Source organism: Erithacus rubecula, assembly GCF_903797595.1.
Source record: "Erithacus rubecula genome assembly, chromosome: 2".
Classification (NCBI taxonomy): Eukaryota; Metazoa; Chordata; class Aves; order Passeriformes; family Muscicapidae; genus Erithacus; species Erithacus rubecula.
Genome location: NC_136685.1, coordinates 50,179,554 through 50,196,432, shown reverse-complemented (window position 1 = coordinate 50,196,432; position 16,879 = coordinate 50,179,554). Strand labels below are relative to the sequence as shown.

General features: G+C 38.5%; 1 protein-coding gene across 6 annotated transcripts in view; it reads right to left on the bottom strand.

The window, feature by feature from the left end:
* The window catches only part of TPD52L1 (TPD52 like 1), a 51,614-nt gene that overhangs the window by 20,871 nt on the left and 13,864 nt on the right, over positions 1-16,879 (bottom strand). For 3 of the 6 annotated variants that reach the window (XM_079298109.1, XM_079298107.1, XM_079298108.1), the window contains exons 2-3: positions 9,783-9,898; positions 4,669-4,817 (exon numbers count right to left, since the gene is read on the bottom strand). In XM_079298109.1, the coding sequence (XP_079154235.1) occupies positions 4,669-4,817; positions 9,783-9,830 (197 nt within the window). In that variant the 5' untranslated portion in view covers positions 9,831-9,898. Of the gene's footprint in view, positions 1-4,668; positions 4,818-9,782; positions 9,899-10,455; positions 10,558-12,127; positions 12,149-16,879 lie in introns of those variants that run through there. The other 3 variants (XM_079298105.1, XM_079298104.1, XM_079298106.1) reach the window with 3 other exon arrangements.

Sequence of the window (16,879 nt, the reverse complement as noted above, 5' to 3'; positions counted from 1 at the left end):
TGCAATTTCTTCACTTACACAACTGTTACATTTACTTGCAAATTTAAAACAGTGTCAGAAGGTGATTACACATTGCAATGAACAAACACCCACATTTCTTTTACTACCACTCATAAGAAGCATGTGTGTGGGAACACAGTTTACTTAATTCCTGGAAGTCACAGTAGGACTGTGGCTGTCCACAAATTATATCCAACTTACTGAAAAAGTTATGAAACTTTAGAACACATTACTATATTTTTAAAGCTATATTAATAAAGACTGCCATAGATTATAAGCCTAAAACACATACAGTGCAAATTATTACCTTCTATTTTACTATCACCTGGCAGAAATTCCAACTGTAAAACGGTAAGTTCCCAACAGTTGTTGAAACATATGCAATTGTCCTCAGGTTTCCTATCAGCAGAACAAAGCTTGCTCACATAGTTCAGCCCATAGTCAATGAATAGATCTTTATTCTATCTCTGGAGGAAAAGGCCAAGTCCATGTTGAATGTTCTTGTCCCAGATCTTAATTAAATATCATATGCAAGAACAGGGTAATGCCAAAACCTTCCTAAAAAGGCTTAAAAAGACAGCCACCACTTAAAAAAAAGTCCAGGGCCCTGTCTAGAAAGCATGCTGTTTGGAGCCAGCACTTACAGCTCTCTTGATTTTGGCCTACAATTCATGAGCTTTTCCCTTTCTACAAGTGAAAATTTCTGTCTGAGGTCAAAAGATGGACAGCCATTTTGGAAAGAGCTTTGTCAGATTCCTAGCCTAAATGTTAGCCTTGCATGGGTCCACTTTCCATCACATCAAAGGCTTCCCAGTCCCCCAGTTGGAATCACTAAAGATATTGACTTTGAAACATTTCACATCACTTCACTACTACAGCACTTGAAAATAGAACGGGCTTCCTCTAATTTTCCAGCTCTTCTAGTAATTTATTTGCCAAGGCCATATTGATGCTTACAGTAGTCTGAGTGTCTGGAGCATTTCTTTTTGGAGATGTTTGGTAGCAAACAAAGCATTTTCATTTCCTTATAAGCTCTCCCTATAGTTATTATTCCATTCATGGGTTGAGACGTTAACCATTTAAAACAGAGGAGGTTTATGTCTTATAAGAGTTGATAACATTTTAAGAAAGGATGGCAAAGAAATTTGGGGGAACTACTAGGCTGGAGTGAGTTTATTGGTGGATAATTTTACAGATAAAACTGCTCCATAGAAACTCAGTAGAACTGAAATATCTTCCAAGAGGACAGGACTATAATGTCTTACTTTTTTTTCCAAAGAACTACAGAAGAGCACCAAATGAAAAACTGAGGGAGAAAGCTGAACATAGTTACAACATAAATGCCCAGCAAAAGACAAGATATCTTGTGGATCTATGTCTTTAGTGCTTAATATGACGGACTAGTGAAAGGCTAAATTAACCCTTGTAACCTTCTCCATACAAAAAGAAATGCAATTCGATAATTGCATTGAAGAATACAATCATTTGTGACTTTGTCTGAAAAAAAATAAGGCAACAGGAGTCTCAGTAATTTCAACAAAGGGCAATGAAGAGTCCTGCAGGCTGGGTTTAATAACCCAGTAGGGGCTGGGGATCAACCAGCTGGAAGGCAGCCTTGCAGAAAAAGGTCTGGAATTCTGGTAGAGAACAAATTGGACATGAGTCAGCAATGTGCCTTTGCAGCAAAAGCAGCTAACAGCATCCTGGGGATAGCAAAAGGGTTAGGAAAAGTGAGTGCAGCTTGAAAGAAGTGATCCTTCCCCTGCCAGGCCTGGTTATGGCCACACCTGGAGTGCTGGGTCCTGTTTTGTGCTTCCCAGCACAAAGCAGACATGGACAAATGAGAGCAAGTCTAGCAAAGATGCATTAAGATGGTGAAGGACTGGAGCACCTCTCATATGAGGAGGCTGACAAAGCTCAGACTTGTCACCTTAGAGAAGGCTCATGGAAGGATCTCATCAATGTGTACAGACAACCTAATGAAAGGAGGAAAAAAAGTAGAGGCAAGTCCTCTTGAGTGGTATCTAGTGAAAGTGCAAGAAGTAGCCAGCACAAATTTAATGCAAGAAATACTAAAATATATTAATATTTTAATATTTAAGAACAATGTTTTTCACAGCAAAAGTAACTGAACATGGAGCAGGTTGCCAAGAGAAGCTGTAGAATCTCCATCCTTGGAGATATTCAAAACCTGACTGAACATGGTCCTGAGCACTCTGCTCTAGCTGGTGAGCTCAAATATTCTGTGATTCTATATAAAAACAGGTGAATCTGCATAAATACTATCTTCTATCTTAATCCACTATATAGTGAAAATCTGAAGTATAGAAGGTAAGGAGACCTGTGGGAACTTTACAGAAGCACCACCAAGAAGCTTCAACAGAATACAAAGCATTCAGGTTATGTAAAACCTTTCTTTAGTAGCAGAACAATAATTAGAAAAGCTCAATTATAGTCTTTACAAATATCCATGTAAAGACATTTGTAATTATTTCTTAAGCTAAAATAAATAACCTCAAAATCCACAACATGGCCCTGCTTCTAGCATCTAAATAAGAAGAATTATCTATTTTTAAAATATAAAAAAACCTGAATTGCTAGAAGTTGAATATCCACCCACCTCTATTCACTGAAAACCCAATCATTAAAAAGGTGTGTGTGGGAAGCCATTCCAAATGAATGCCTTACCACCATGAAGCCAAATCAAACTCAAGGCAATCATTTGCTCTCTAGTTACTGATGTCCTCTATAGCACAATCCTTTACCTCCCCCATCTCATAGATTATACTAAACACTAGTGCACTAAATAGTATAGGACATTAACAAGGAACTTGTGGCCAACTGTTTAAAATGTAAATGCTTTAAAATATTCAAAATTTCAAGATTCAATTTAGTCAGTAGAGGTGGCATGCATCCTGTGAGGTCACAGCTCTTAACTAGTGGTCAAACACATTTTACAAGATTCTTTCTGACAGAAGTCCACTCCTCTTCCTCTAAGTCCACTCTAACCCTAAGAATGCATCCCTAAATTGACATCTTAAAAAGATTAACAATAAGTGGGCAAAAACTTTGGTGCTCTGTGGCTTTGAAAAGTTCCCTGTTAAAGAAAAGTAGTTTTAACTTACAGGAAAGCACACTAGCTAAGTGAAAAAAAAACTTGTCCTCTTAAAACCAGGTCATTTTAAAATATGAGTAACTGTCGATTTAGAAACCTAAAGTACAGGCATATAAATATTTTGAACTTTTTCTTTTTATAAGCAAGCCTTTCATCCTTCCTAAATCAGAGAATATTTGTGAATAATGCTATCCCACTGCTATTTTGGTACAGCAACAATGAATCACCTCTATTACTCAACACATCCATTCTTAAGAATGCTGGATTACCATGTTTTTTACTTGCACTGGTGTTCTGGCATGATGGTCTAGCATAACTGTACAGCAATTGCACCATAAACATGAGAATTTTCTGGGGCACAAATGGGACTCCGGCTGCTCAGTTCCATGTAACAATTTCTGGACACTTACTACCTAATGGACTGTAGTTTCTGAAACTATCTTAAATAAAAAGTAGCAGCTACCATACTTAAAAGTCTCCTAAGTCTATCTTTGTGGAAAATGTCAATGTGGAGGAAACATGAAAAGCTATCTGGAAACTTGCTATAAAATTTGAAGTAAAAATGAATGTTTTTTGTTTCAAAATTTTGCTAGTCTCTCCCAGTAATTCCAGAGTTCAGATGTCTTGTGCCTCTCCTCTCTCCAAAAGTTTAGTGTCTCTAGACTGTCCTCTCCTAGCACATGCCAGACATCCTCAGCAAGGCAACATTGATATCCCTGCTAATGACATGCCATGAGAAACAGGACCTAGATGAGAAACCATCCAACCATAAGAGATAAGAGACATACAAACTGTATTTTTATTAAGGGGTTTATACCTTATTTGACTTCTTATGAAAATACAAGGAATAGTTGTTTTAACATAAAAAATTAGTATTTTAACATATTTTATCAAGTCTCTGTCAGCACCATGAATGCACCAAGAGGAACTGCTAATGCTTTCTGCCCCACTCCCCTGAATTGGGGCTTCATGGTGAGATCTGGCACTACACAGCTATGAAACCTTGGGCAAGACTGTGTGAAAGTGTTGTGCAAGAGTTGGGAGAATCTTGTTGAGCACCTTTTCCCTTCTTTTAGGAGCTATACTAAAGCCTAGTCAATTCATATTACTCATATGCCTGTATCTGGCCAGGTACCTCACAGATCTTGAACTCACAGATTTGACTGCCTGCCTTGACCTAGGACTTGGCTCATCAGATGCACTTGGAGATCTGAACTCTTGTGTTGACCCTCTTTGCAGTCATTGGACCTGCTCTGCTCTCTTTGTTCGGGTATCGTGGGACTGCTCCTTCATGGACAATGCCACTGCCCCCCCTGCCTTCCTTGCTGTCAACTCCCAGTTCAGCTCAGGTGTGGAGAAGCTCACTTCTTCTCCTTAAGTGTCAAATTCAGTTGTCAAATGAAGAGGGGGAAAAAAAGCAAATGACTTTTCAGACAGCACTTGATGAAAGGTGGGTGGTTCTTTCTACCAATGTTGCTATTAATTCAGTCCAAAAAGTTTTAGAAAAACATGGCACATGGTTCATATGTGTAAGTATAAAGCTCAGTACTCACGCAGAAGTTGTCTGCATATCATGCCAACTTTTGCTAAAGTTCTGCTTCAATTCATTCATCAGACTTATGCCAAGTTTTTGTTTAATTTCAACCAGGTGCTTCTCTTTGGCTGCTAGCACTTGCCGCAAAGTTGAAATTTCATCCTCTAGCTGAGGGAAAAAAGGAGAAAGGAGAAAGGTGTTAATCTGTTCCCACAGAATGATAAACACATACAATGTTAAGAGGCTAAATGAATCTCACAAATTCATGCTTTTTGTAGGTAGCTAGACAGACAGAGTCAAGTGCTTCTGGAAGTCACAAAGGCATGCCCAGAACAGAGCTGACACTACGTTAAATTAACACCTCTGTGTCACCTATGTTCACCATCACACACATGGATCTGATAAGAGAGAGAATTGTACAGTAAGGAAGCAACTTCACCCAAATCTGCCTTAGGGCATTAGGAGTCTCAAACACCAGCTTTTCATTCACTAGTAAAATGGGAATAGACAGGACAAAAGAACACTGGAAAATTCAAGCAAATATCTTTCTTTGAATGCACAAGCTTTTAACTTCATACTTGCAGATTTTTAGTCTTCTGGTTCTGAAAAAATCATATGCAAACTCTTAGGAGCAGGTTAAAAAATAGAAAAACCTGCACGATAATATATGACTTGAGAGTACCATCAAACATTATATCCTTGTCATATGAGTTTTATTTATGTGTTTTAGGCCCCACATATTTCAAAATTGTAACACAGAAATTTATAGCTAAACTATTAACATGAGTGATCAATACCCAAAGCATAAGACCACTCAGACGACAGAGCAGATTAGTATTTCCAGAGATCCTAGTATTTAACCAAACTCTGCAATTTCAATCTGTAAAGATGCCATCCAGCCCAAACAGAGGAATATAATTTTCCGTGTAGTAGACATATTTTTGAAATATTTAATCAAAGACAGTGTTTGACCAAGGCAAGAACCAAAAGACAGGACTGTAAGAAGAGGGACTCCAGAACTGTCCTGACACTGGCTCAGAATCCTGCTCCTTGGGCAGCACTCCTGCACGTGAGCAGGGGTTTGCATTCCTCACCTGGAAGCCTCCCAAGCCAATCTATACAAGCAGCACACAGAGATACTGAAGCTAACAAGGGCAAGTGACACCAGAGCAGCTGCCTTTCACTTCAGGTTTAGAAATTACCAACTGTGTTCCTTCCTCCATATGTTAGTAAGGTAACATATGGCAGCTTATCTGATTACCATATGCTAAGTTCCCTGGAACCACAGTCTCCCAGTGATTTAACTCCATAGGTTGCAGGGAATGAACCAAGCACCAGCTGAAACAGTGCTGACCTCCAAGGCTATATTTAGGACAACAGTACCAGCATTATTTTATTTTACATATTCATACATTCTGGTTCACTGTAAAACTGGGTGCAAGCTTACTGTTCTTGGAAAAGTCTCATCCTTGAGTCCCCTGGTTATCGCTTTCTTTTGTCACTACCTGCTATCTAAATATTCAGTTAATTCAGGAATTAAGCAGCAAGACTATGAACACAAAGCAAAATCATGACCTGAGCAAAGTGATGCCAACACTTCACCAGTACTATTGTTTGATACAGAGCAATCCAAATTGCTTTATTCCTCCCCATGTCCTTTACACTCCATTATATTCCTAAACTGCAAATGGAATACTGTCAAGAGGCAGGTTGTCAAGAGTCTCTCTTCTGAGAGGATAAATGGTTAAATGCTTATAGAAAGAAAGCACAAATGTCAGCATTCCTCAGGCAGCAGTTCAGAACTCCTTTTGGTTGTTTCTCACCAAGAGTAACCCCTTAGTGCACGACTGCCTGTGCAACGCTGCTAAAGAACTTAAACTGATGCCAGGACAGTTATGGGCCAGCACTAGGCTGATCATCAGGTGCTTGAATACATAAACATTTCAGGGCTTCTATTAAAATTACTTTCCATCTGTTCCACTGAATAGACATCTTAAAGCTGTGATAGCCTAAGCAAGCATCAGCCATGTGCTCAATGGCAGAAGTATGAGCAACATTTTTGATTAAGTAATTTATTATTTATAACACAGCAATCAGTTTTGAATTGACAAAATCCTCCTCAACTTCCATCATTTTGAAGTAATGACAGATACAAAGCCGCCCTCAAGTGCTCAAATATCAGTGACGACTCTGAAGTAGGTAGAAAGGATTATGGACTTACAGCAGGATCTTGAAAAGCATTTAAGCACGTAACATACATAACTCTCATCAGGCATCACATGTTTAGGAATTTTTTAAAAGTCCATTTTTGTAAATGTTTATAAGTCCATTATAAAACTAGGGTTTAATTCAACAGAAATACAAGCTTCTAGTTCTCATGCTTCCCTTCTTTCAAAGTGCAAAAGAGTCAGAAGAATATAGACGCATATTGAGGCAAAGTTCCTTTCTCCTGCAAGTTTGCAGAAAAATGTATTATTATTATCTTTCCTCAAACTGGGGACAAACATGCAGTAACACACACTGCGAACCTGTGCATCAGTTAGATCAAACCAGATAGCTCCTTCTGTGAAGGTGTGGGAGGGGGAAGACACCAAAGAGTAAATGACTATGATGAACGTAATGGAAGGACAACTGACAGCAGTGAGCAAGGTAGCTCAGAATCTCAGCCCCCAGCATGACTCAAGAGTCATTGTACAATGCTCCTCACAGCGAGAGGGGTGGGAGGAATCTGTTCTGCTAACAGTCTTCTGGCCTTATGTAAAGCTTTAGGGCTACAATTTTCTGCTGTTATTCTGAAAAGTCAGACTGGCCTCTGTACATTCAAATGACTGTTAGAAGTTTCTGTAAGAGTTACTCATTTTAGTTGCATTGTAGAAATCATAAGGCTTGGTTAGAGTCAGAGCCCTAATGTGTTAGCTAGGCTACAAATACAAGAACAGAGTAAGTCCATGTTCTGAGAAGCTTCCAGTAAAAAGAGACTATTAGCAGAAGAATAGGAATAGAGGATACAAAAAAATCCTGCCAGAAAAACAGTAGTGCTTGTTCCTCTCCTAATGTAAGAGTGGGAAGGAGGGAGAAAACAGAATATATACATTAGATACACAACACAGAGATGGAACATATATTTTCTGCTTAAATAAATGCACAACAGGTGCTCACAAACAGATCCCCATTTTACCAACTAATGATAGCAGAATTAAGGATGAGTTTTACCTCTCACAACAGTAAGAGGTGCTTGTTCCTACAGGCTCAAACAGGTATTAGGTAGCACATAAGGACATGGAAGAAAATAAAACTATCATCAGTGGATCAGAAAGGGGTTGTAAGTAAAGACTAACAGCTTTTCAAAAGGAAGCATTACCCAATTCCCACCTTAGCAAATTTTTCTTTCTGAAGGAGGCAAGGTCACACATTTTTTTGCAGTCTTTTCTAACAGTCATAAGCCTCATTTAACTTTAGACTTTGTTCAGACTTGTTTCACTCTACATTCAAGTTTTCCAAACCTTTCTTAGCGTAATTATCAGTTCTATTTTGCTTTTAAGAATCAGCTGCATGCCAGTCAACTGCTATGAGAAATTCAGAAAATAATTCTAGGTCAGTCAAGATCATAATATTTGACAGGCAATCTCTCACTTGCATGTTAGTACAGGAATTAAAGCATTTTCAGCATAAGCTATGGGGAATTTTCTCTCCTATGGCAATCAGTAAGCAGAAGGGACACCCAGAAACATTTGAGTTAAACTCTGCTGAGAGGGGCATATCATTCTCAGATGACTGCAGGAAATTCTGGCTTTTTTCCTTCCTTGCTTCTATCTGCCTGTGAAGTCCCCTCCACCCGAGAAAAGAATCACAGAATGCCGGAGGCTGGAAGAGACTACTGTAGGACATCTGGTTCAAGCCCTATCTAGAGCATGTTTCCCAGGACTATACCCAGAAAGCTTCTAAATATCTTCATTAATGGAGACTCCAAAACATCTTGGGGTACACTGCTCAGCCACACGCACATTAAAAACATGCTTCCTGGTATTAAGGGGGAACCTCCTGCATTTCAGTGTGTGCCCAGTGTCTGTGGTCTCGATATGTAATGAACATGCCAACTCCTAACTTATTTGATAAACTGAACATGTAAACTGTGAGCCTCTATCTGTTTACAGATGTGACAGGATCAGCAAAGAAGTAACAATTAACTAGCAACTCAGAAACTCAAAGATTAATAAAATATTACAGTGAAAAAACAGTCTTCTCTTTCACTTGAAAATCCTGAATCAGCACTGCAGGTAAATTACTTGTAAGTCATTACCATGTTACTTCTTTGTAAAAAAGAATACTTTGTAAGTACTCTAAGTACTATAACTTAATATCAATTAAAGTATTACAGTTAAGGCAAAAACCAACTCTTTATGTTCGTATGGCTGTGATTTCTGTTATTTGACTCATATTTCAAATAACTGAACCCACAGTTTTCCCCATTCTCTACTTTCCATTCAAAACTTCACTTTTTTTGTGATATTCAGCAATAATTAAAATGGAGCACATCCTTCCATGGTAGACCAAATCTAGACAATCTCTTTAAATCTTTATAATAAAGAGATCACATGGTTTACACCTTTTTCCTCCCATCTCATTATTTTTAGGCCTCTTCACAGAGTCCTGAGTTCCAGACTCCTGAAAAAATATACTACTTTCTCAAAACACATCAGCAGAAAGGAAATAAAAATGTGATAAAATTATTGTGCTTGTTGTCATCAGTCTCTTCTGTGACTCCCATCTGTACCTTTTCCTCTGAGCACCACAAAAAAAATTTCTATCAGGTGGCAAAACCACTGTAACAATAATACCACAGATCTAATGAGAACACCTTTAATTCTTTTAAAAGGAAAGTTTATAAATAAAGACATGTCTTGACTAAGATGGGAACAAGCATTTGACTTTTGCAGTACAATCATCAAGTACAAGATATTTAACCTTCAAAAAGTAGATACAAGAAAATTATAGGCTACATTATCGTAGCCTAGAATAATTTTACCAAAAAGGAAGGACATGCTTTTATAATGTATACTTCATACTACAGTTAATAGCTTCCAGTTTAAGGAAGTAGAAACAGTAACACTCACAGAAATTCAAAGGCATTACCTTGGCTAGCTCAATCTTTAACTCTTCTTTTTCTTCTTCAGAAATCATATTGGAGAAATCAACATCAGTGACCACATCTTCATCTGCTTCATGGAATGACTGAGTTTCCAACAGGCCTTAAAAATTTAAAAGATTAAGACAACCATTATTAATTATTTCCATTATTGCACTGGCCTTTCCTAAAATCTAAGAATGATATAATGTTCAACCACTAGAGGGGGAAAAACAAAACCAAACCAACCAAAACGAAACCAGCCCAAACCTATCCATAAAACAACAAAAGAAAAGAAAAAAAATCAACATTTTCCTGCTACAATCATTTGTATTCTGTTTCTCTTCTGAAAAGCTATTGGAAGTACCAGAGGGTAATGTCTGCATGGGAGCAATTTAATACGTGTAAGAACCAATCATTCCCAGAAACCAAAGACCTTGGACCCTACTAATCCCTGATAAGGCATTTTCTTGCTTCTAACAATACAGAAGGAAAAAAAGAAAGCTTTTTGTTCAAAATAAGAAAGCTGGCTAGTGTGGATCACTCATGCAAAGAGTAGCAATAATGCACAGAATAATAAAAGAAATATATTACAGAGCCAAATTTTCTCTACAAGTACCTCCAATTGCAGCAATTTGAAACATTACAGATGCACACAGTTTGCAGAAGCCAATGCCACACCTATTGTTTGAATTTTCTGAATGCTAGTGAGAAGCATTCCTTGATTGCTCAGACTAAAGCTATGAAGGGGAGGCCAAATACACCGGACCTCGTTACTTTCTTCTTCTGCATGCCCAAGATCAGGGTCAGTATCTACAATAAGCAAGATAAGTGCAAACACAAATGCTTGCAAAACTTGGGCCTGCCTGTCATAATAGGCACTGATGAAACAAAATATTCCCTATCTCCCAATCATTCAGTGAAGAGAAGATTGCTGGGGCTCCAGCCACTAAGACCCTCTCATTCTTTATGGTCTGCAGAGAAAACAATGCAAACCATGAGATAACAGAAAACTTACTGGTAACTTTGGAACTAATTTTAAAATTCTAACTCTTCTTCTATTGAAGAAAAATCTCCTCCAGATTACACCTGGGACAGCACTTTTCCCTTTATTTCATTATTTATTTTATTATCCCTAGCATGGTAATCAGCCATCTCTGCTGATTCCTGACACCTATATACTGCTTAATTTGGAAGAGAGAAATTTCTTTCCTAGCTCCACAGAGGCTTGTATACTCTATTATACAGAGATTAAAATACAGCTTAGTTAAGTTTGGACATTAAAGAACAGAGTTTACAAGGAACAAGTCTGTTGTAACTAACTACTTTACATTTTCAGGCAGAAAAATAAATTCCCTCCAGCCTTCTGCCATTTCCTTTACCTAGAGTCCCCCAGTGTACCTGGGTTTCCTTCTATTTAACAGAACAGAACTGATTGAATTCATACCATCAACTTCCCTGCAGAACACAATGGAGTGAATTCAGCCTTGTTAATTACAATCTTCCTTGAGTGGGAAGATAAAGAACAGCAACACAGGTGCTGAACCCCTGCCTGGCTCCATATACAGAAATAGATCACCACCCTTAAGAACAAAACCTTTTAAAAACATGAAAGCATATAGAAGTAGTTGATATCCTAGTTATTACCAAAAAGCAGCTTGCCAGGAAAACCTAGATTGCTGAAGTCACAACAAAAGAAAATCATATTTATTCAGTAGGAACCCTCCCAAATCACCTTTATTAACACCCCTACATCTCTAAACACAATTGTTATTTGGTATTTGTTTGAGGATTAATAGTGTTGCTATGGGACTCAAGCTAAACTTAGTCTGCACAGTCTTGAAAGGAGTCTATTTGCTCATGAAGGGAGGAGCAGTGGAACAGGGCAGCTGTTGGAAATGCTGGGAAGGATTTAAGGGACAACAGGGTTGAAAACCCTTAAGAGAAGCCTTGGCATAGATGCAGAAATGAGGTGATCTTGGAGCAGCTGATCCTTAAGCCAAAAAGATCCGTGCTCAAGGGACAATACTAGTTTGGGAATGGATAGGTAAGAGACGGAAGCCAACGTGGACAAAATCACCAGAAACTACTAAATAACACTTAACACTAGGCCCAATGGTCAAGTTTAAATTTCAAAATTGCAATCCATTCCAAAACAACAAATTCATGTCAATCTTCTCTATGGTCTTTTCCAAACTCATCCAGTTCCTCTCCCAGTTTTTGTTCTTTGCTTCTTGCTTAAGTCCTCTAAAATCTAGTCTGATCGTTCAGTCTCTACTTTCTTGTTCAAGCCACCACAGTCCTCCCTAATGGTCAGTGTCCCTCTGCAAAAGTTTCACTTTGGTCATCTCACAGTTCCAGTCTGAATATCTCTCCAGCATACTGTGGGCCACAGCCTTCTTTAGGGCAGTCTGACTTCTGAGACTTCCTCAAGTGAGAATACTATGATTCTAACAGCAACAATAGGAGAGTGGTTACCATTATGACATTATATTTGTAACGGAGCACAACAGAGGTCAGCATCCATCAGCTCAGACTCACACTGGACTAGTTTGCCACTGAAGTTACAGAGGTCATCAGCCCAGGTGTGCTGATAACCCAACATAGTGTTTCAGAGCCTTGAGTTAGGACTGTTGCTTTGGATCACAGGTGTACCTATTGCTCAGGATTTGTGGGTGTCTCTGCACTGTGTGACACTGCAAGGCCAGCAGAACATTTCTACCAGCCACTGGTTTCTCTCTCTAGATACTGTAAGCTCTCACACTTCAGTCTCCAGACTAAAGGAAGTTCTGTGACCCTGCAGGAGATGGAGCAGCCTAGCACATCCCAGTACAACTGAAGGGATGTCATGTAAGCCCACCTACAAGTTCTGCTCTTGTACAGTCTCAAAATCCTGGATGGGCATGGAATAGAAGCATAGAATCACAGAACATCCTGAGTTGGAAGAGACCCACAAGGATCATCAAAGCCCAGCTTCTGGCCCTGCACAGACCAACCCCAAGAATCATACCATGTGTTTGAGAGGACTGCCCAAGCACTTCATGAACTCTGTCAGGCTTGGTGCTGTGACCACCTCCCTGGGGAACCTCTTCAGGGTCCCACCACACTCTGGGTGAAGAACCTTTCCTTAATATCCACGCTAAATCTCCCCGGAGAAAGCATTAGGCTGATCCCTGAGGTCCTGTCACTGGTCATGAGTGAAGAGATCAGTGTCAGCCTCTACACCTCCCCTCATGAGAAAATTGTAAACTGCTATGAAGTCTCCTCTCAGTATTGAAGAACACTGAGGCATTTTCCTCTCCTGCCCAGCTACAAACACACAGGAATTGCTCTGAGGAAAAACAGTATTTTTGCTTAAAGATGCATAGGTATTAGTTATGACCCATGAAGGCTTGATCACTCTGGGAAGGGAGTTGTACAAGTAGCTGAGCTGTTTTCAAGATGAACATAAGGCCTTTGGTAGCAGAAAAAAAAATTGCCTTCATGTTCCCTCTCCTCTTATCCACTCCACCCAGAAATACTGAAGATCATCCCTTGTTTCCAGCTGTGGTCAGATCTGGAAAAACTGAAATTATGATTAAATTGTTATTAAACTGTTCAGATGTGGAGGTGCTATTATTTCAGAATCGCACTAATGTCCAAGTGTGGAATTGGAAATTAACTTTCCACCCTTTTAGAAGAGCAATTCAGCTGTTGGGTGGGTGAATAGCTTTTGCGGCACCTTGCAGTATAGGTGTTACAAGCTTCCCTGAAAGAATTAGGAGCTCATCCAGTAGATTACCAGCCATTTACAAGAACCTGTGGCATTGCTGATGTCCTGTATCTCTTATGTCCTTTACTAACAGCACAGTATTTTAGGCATTGACCTCCACATACTGATCTAAAGCACAGGTTTTCCAAGGTTCATTCAAGCAGGCCACCAACAGATAAAGCATGAGGATAGAGCCTAGACACTACTACTAACATCTGTTTTCTTCTCCTACTATGTCTGACACAGATTAAGTTAATTCTGTTGCTGCTGATTTGAATTTCAGTTGCTGTGCCTGCCCAGTAGTCCTATTACACTAAAAAAACCAAAAATCACACAATAGCCATCAATGGAGCAGAAGCTGTCTTAGAACCTGTTCCTTGAACTTCCCCTCTCTCATTCTCCATGGTCAGCTAAGGAGTTCTCATTACCTATCCCCATCTCTCCACTTCTTTCATTTGTAATGAAACACCATCCAGAGCTTAATCAATCAATTACAATTAGCTTTGGGATATGCTGTCATAAGACTCTGCCCAGAGACATACACAAGACCCAGCCCATCTCCCTCATTATCTCTTCCAACAACCCCTTCTTGTGGTGTAGGATTGCTGCAGACTACAATCAAAACTTCAGGTCCTATGGTCTTCTGTTGATACAGCAAGTTACACTAAAAATATACTCATGTGTAACTCATTTATCTTCCACCAACAGGCAAACTAATGATGGACATGTTATCTCAAAACAGCAAAAAACTCCACCCTCAAAAAGTGTGGGAAATCATATAGCAGGTAAAAATCAATGCAAAACGCTGTTTGCCTTCTAGTTTTAAAGGAAGTATTACTGTCACATATAATCATCATAAAATATGCATGAAACATTAAAAGTATGGGATTATCAGTAATTAGGAACTGCAAGTCATACAGAAGGATCCAAGTTGAAACAAATGAACAGAAATCCCTTTGTATTAAGAGATTTATATAGAAAGAAGTAGGAGGTGGATAGCTGGGGGAACACATTTATTGTGTTCTTCTGAAAGATTCATGTGACAACATAATACAACAATCATGTAAGTAGTTCCAGTGTGCTGAAACGGGCATTTTTGAGTTTTCTCCTGATGTTCATAGTAGTTGTGGCCAAGACCTTAATTCTACAGTCTGCTGTTAAATCTGATTTAATGCAAGAAACTGTTTCAGCATCGATCAATACCTGCACGTTTGCCAGTAGAATTGCAGGGATGATAAATTTAATAAGCCACTTAGAATCTAGTAAAAGATTTGTAACTATTCTGCAAATTTAAAATAACTAAATAATACAATGATAAAATCTATGACAGATTTTCAGACTTATTCAGGTATCTAAAGATTAACTACCTAAAGATGCTTTAATTAGTGCTTTTCATGCATTTTCTCTGTATTCATCTCAGACCCATGCTCTAGAATAGCACATATTTCTTGTATGCTGACTGTTTAAAAAAGAAAACCCCAAAACTCCCCAAAAATCCAACACAGGAAAAGCTACACTATAGGCACTGATGTATGTTGAATTAACCATAATGACAGCAAAATTAAGGTAAAAACATGTTTTTGTACATTTTCTAACATTAATCCAGGGAAATATATCTTTTCTGTTAACAAAGCATTTAAGAATTGAAGTGCTTTTATTGCTCTGCTTTTTTGCCTTTCAACTAATTAAAAATACCTTATCTACTTTGTTATCTAGCATTCACATCAAATAGTGAGAAAACAAATTACATAACCCTTCTAGAAAGCAAAACGACTTGCTACAGCTTCTTTTGCCATGTCATTAAAGTTCCTTATTTAAATTTGGAAAACACTTGTTCACAAATTTAAATTGCGGTTAAGTCTTCAAAGGGATGAAATAGTAAGTAGAACAAAGGAACTGTCCAGACACTGCATTAGTGTCTTTGATCTTCTTTATAATGTAGTCTTAATGCCAGATATAGAGATTAAGGGGGGGAGAAGGGGGACTAGAAGCATGTACTAAATAACTAAATTGATCAGAAAAAGTCATCAGAAGTTGCAAGGATTTCCATACCATCTTTTCCACTACAAAGTTATTATTGGAAGATCAAAATAGGAAAATATGTTATCATTTAATTTGCCTAGAAAACAAACTACTGAAGAAAGATCTTTCCTTTTCTGTCTGGTTCTAACTGTAGACAAGTCTGAACTTGCCTCGAACTTGCTTAGGCTTGAGCCTAATAATTACATACAGCCTGCCATTCTCCTAAAGGACTTAGAACTGAGAATATAAGGTCGATTGTGAAGTTATGGTTGAAAAACAAACTGGATTCACCTTGGTTAAGAGAGGGAAATACTCAAGACGCACAAGTGATGTAGATTAAAAATGTAAACTTTACAATAAAATGTAGGTTCTACCTTCTACAACCATGTGGGCTCAGTCTTCCTTTTGGTCTGAGTATGCTCCTTGGAAGAGAGAGATGGATGGGCAAGTGTCTTCATTCCCTCTCTCAGCTGAACTTTAGTTTGGCAGCAATGTCAAGGAGAGGGAGAGTACAGCTTTTGGGTGTTCAAGAGTTCTAGGACATAGTCTGAAATCTCAGAGTAGGTGTCCCTGGTCATTTTGGAACTTGGAGCTTATTACTGACTTTATTAAAGCTTTCCCTTCCATCTCATAACCCCTGCAAACCCAAGTAAGAAAATCTATCCACAGCTATGAGATAGACTGGCAGATTTGCAAAGAAAGGAACACTTTTATTTGAAGCTCCTGGATAAACAGCCAGTTGTTCCGTGGTGGTCCTTTTCTCTGTTTTAGTATAATAAAAAGAAATTAATCATACCTTGAGGATGACTCTACCTTATTTTTCCACCAGAAACCGTTGACACAGCTGCCAATCTATGCCAGTGAAAAGAGACAATCTACACACAAAAAACTGGCAGAAAAGAGACTCAACAGTTTGACCACTACACCAAGAAACCATACACATTGATAAGAAATTTGATAATCATGCCAAACATGGAAGCATGATAGCTAAAAGTGAGAATAGCAATAACAGTTAAAAAAATACATATCACTTACTTCAACCTCAAATTTCAACCTGAGAACTGATCTTCCAAGCAAAATAATTATTGGAAATGTCCAGGAATGCAAGGGTGATCTTATACATTTTAACCTAAAGCAAGATCTCTTTGTATAGAATAATAATCCTGAATGCCTGGACAAGACAAGGGTAACATTTTCAATCTGTAGCTATGGAAAGACAAAGCAATTGTTGTGAAATGTAATAGTTTAAAGACAGTAGAAGGTTTCTTCTAGTATGTCAAACTGAAAGTAATGACAACATTGTACCAATTTCTGTGCTTTCTATTGATCATG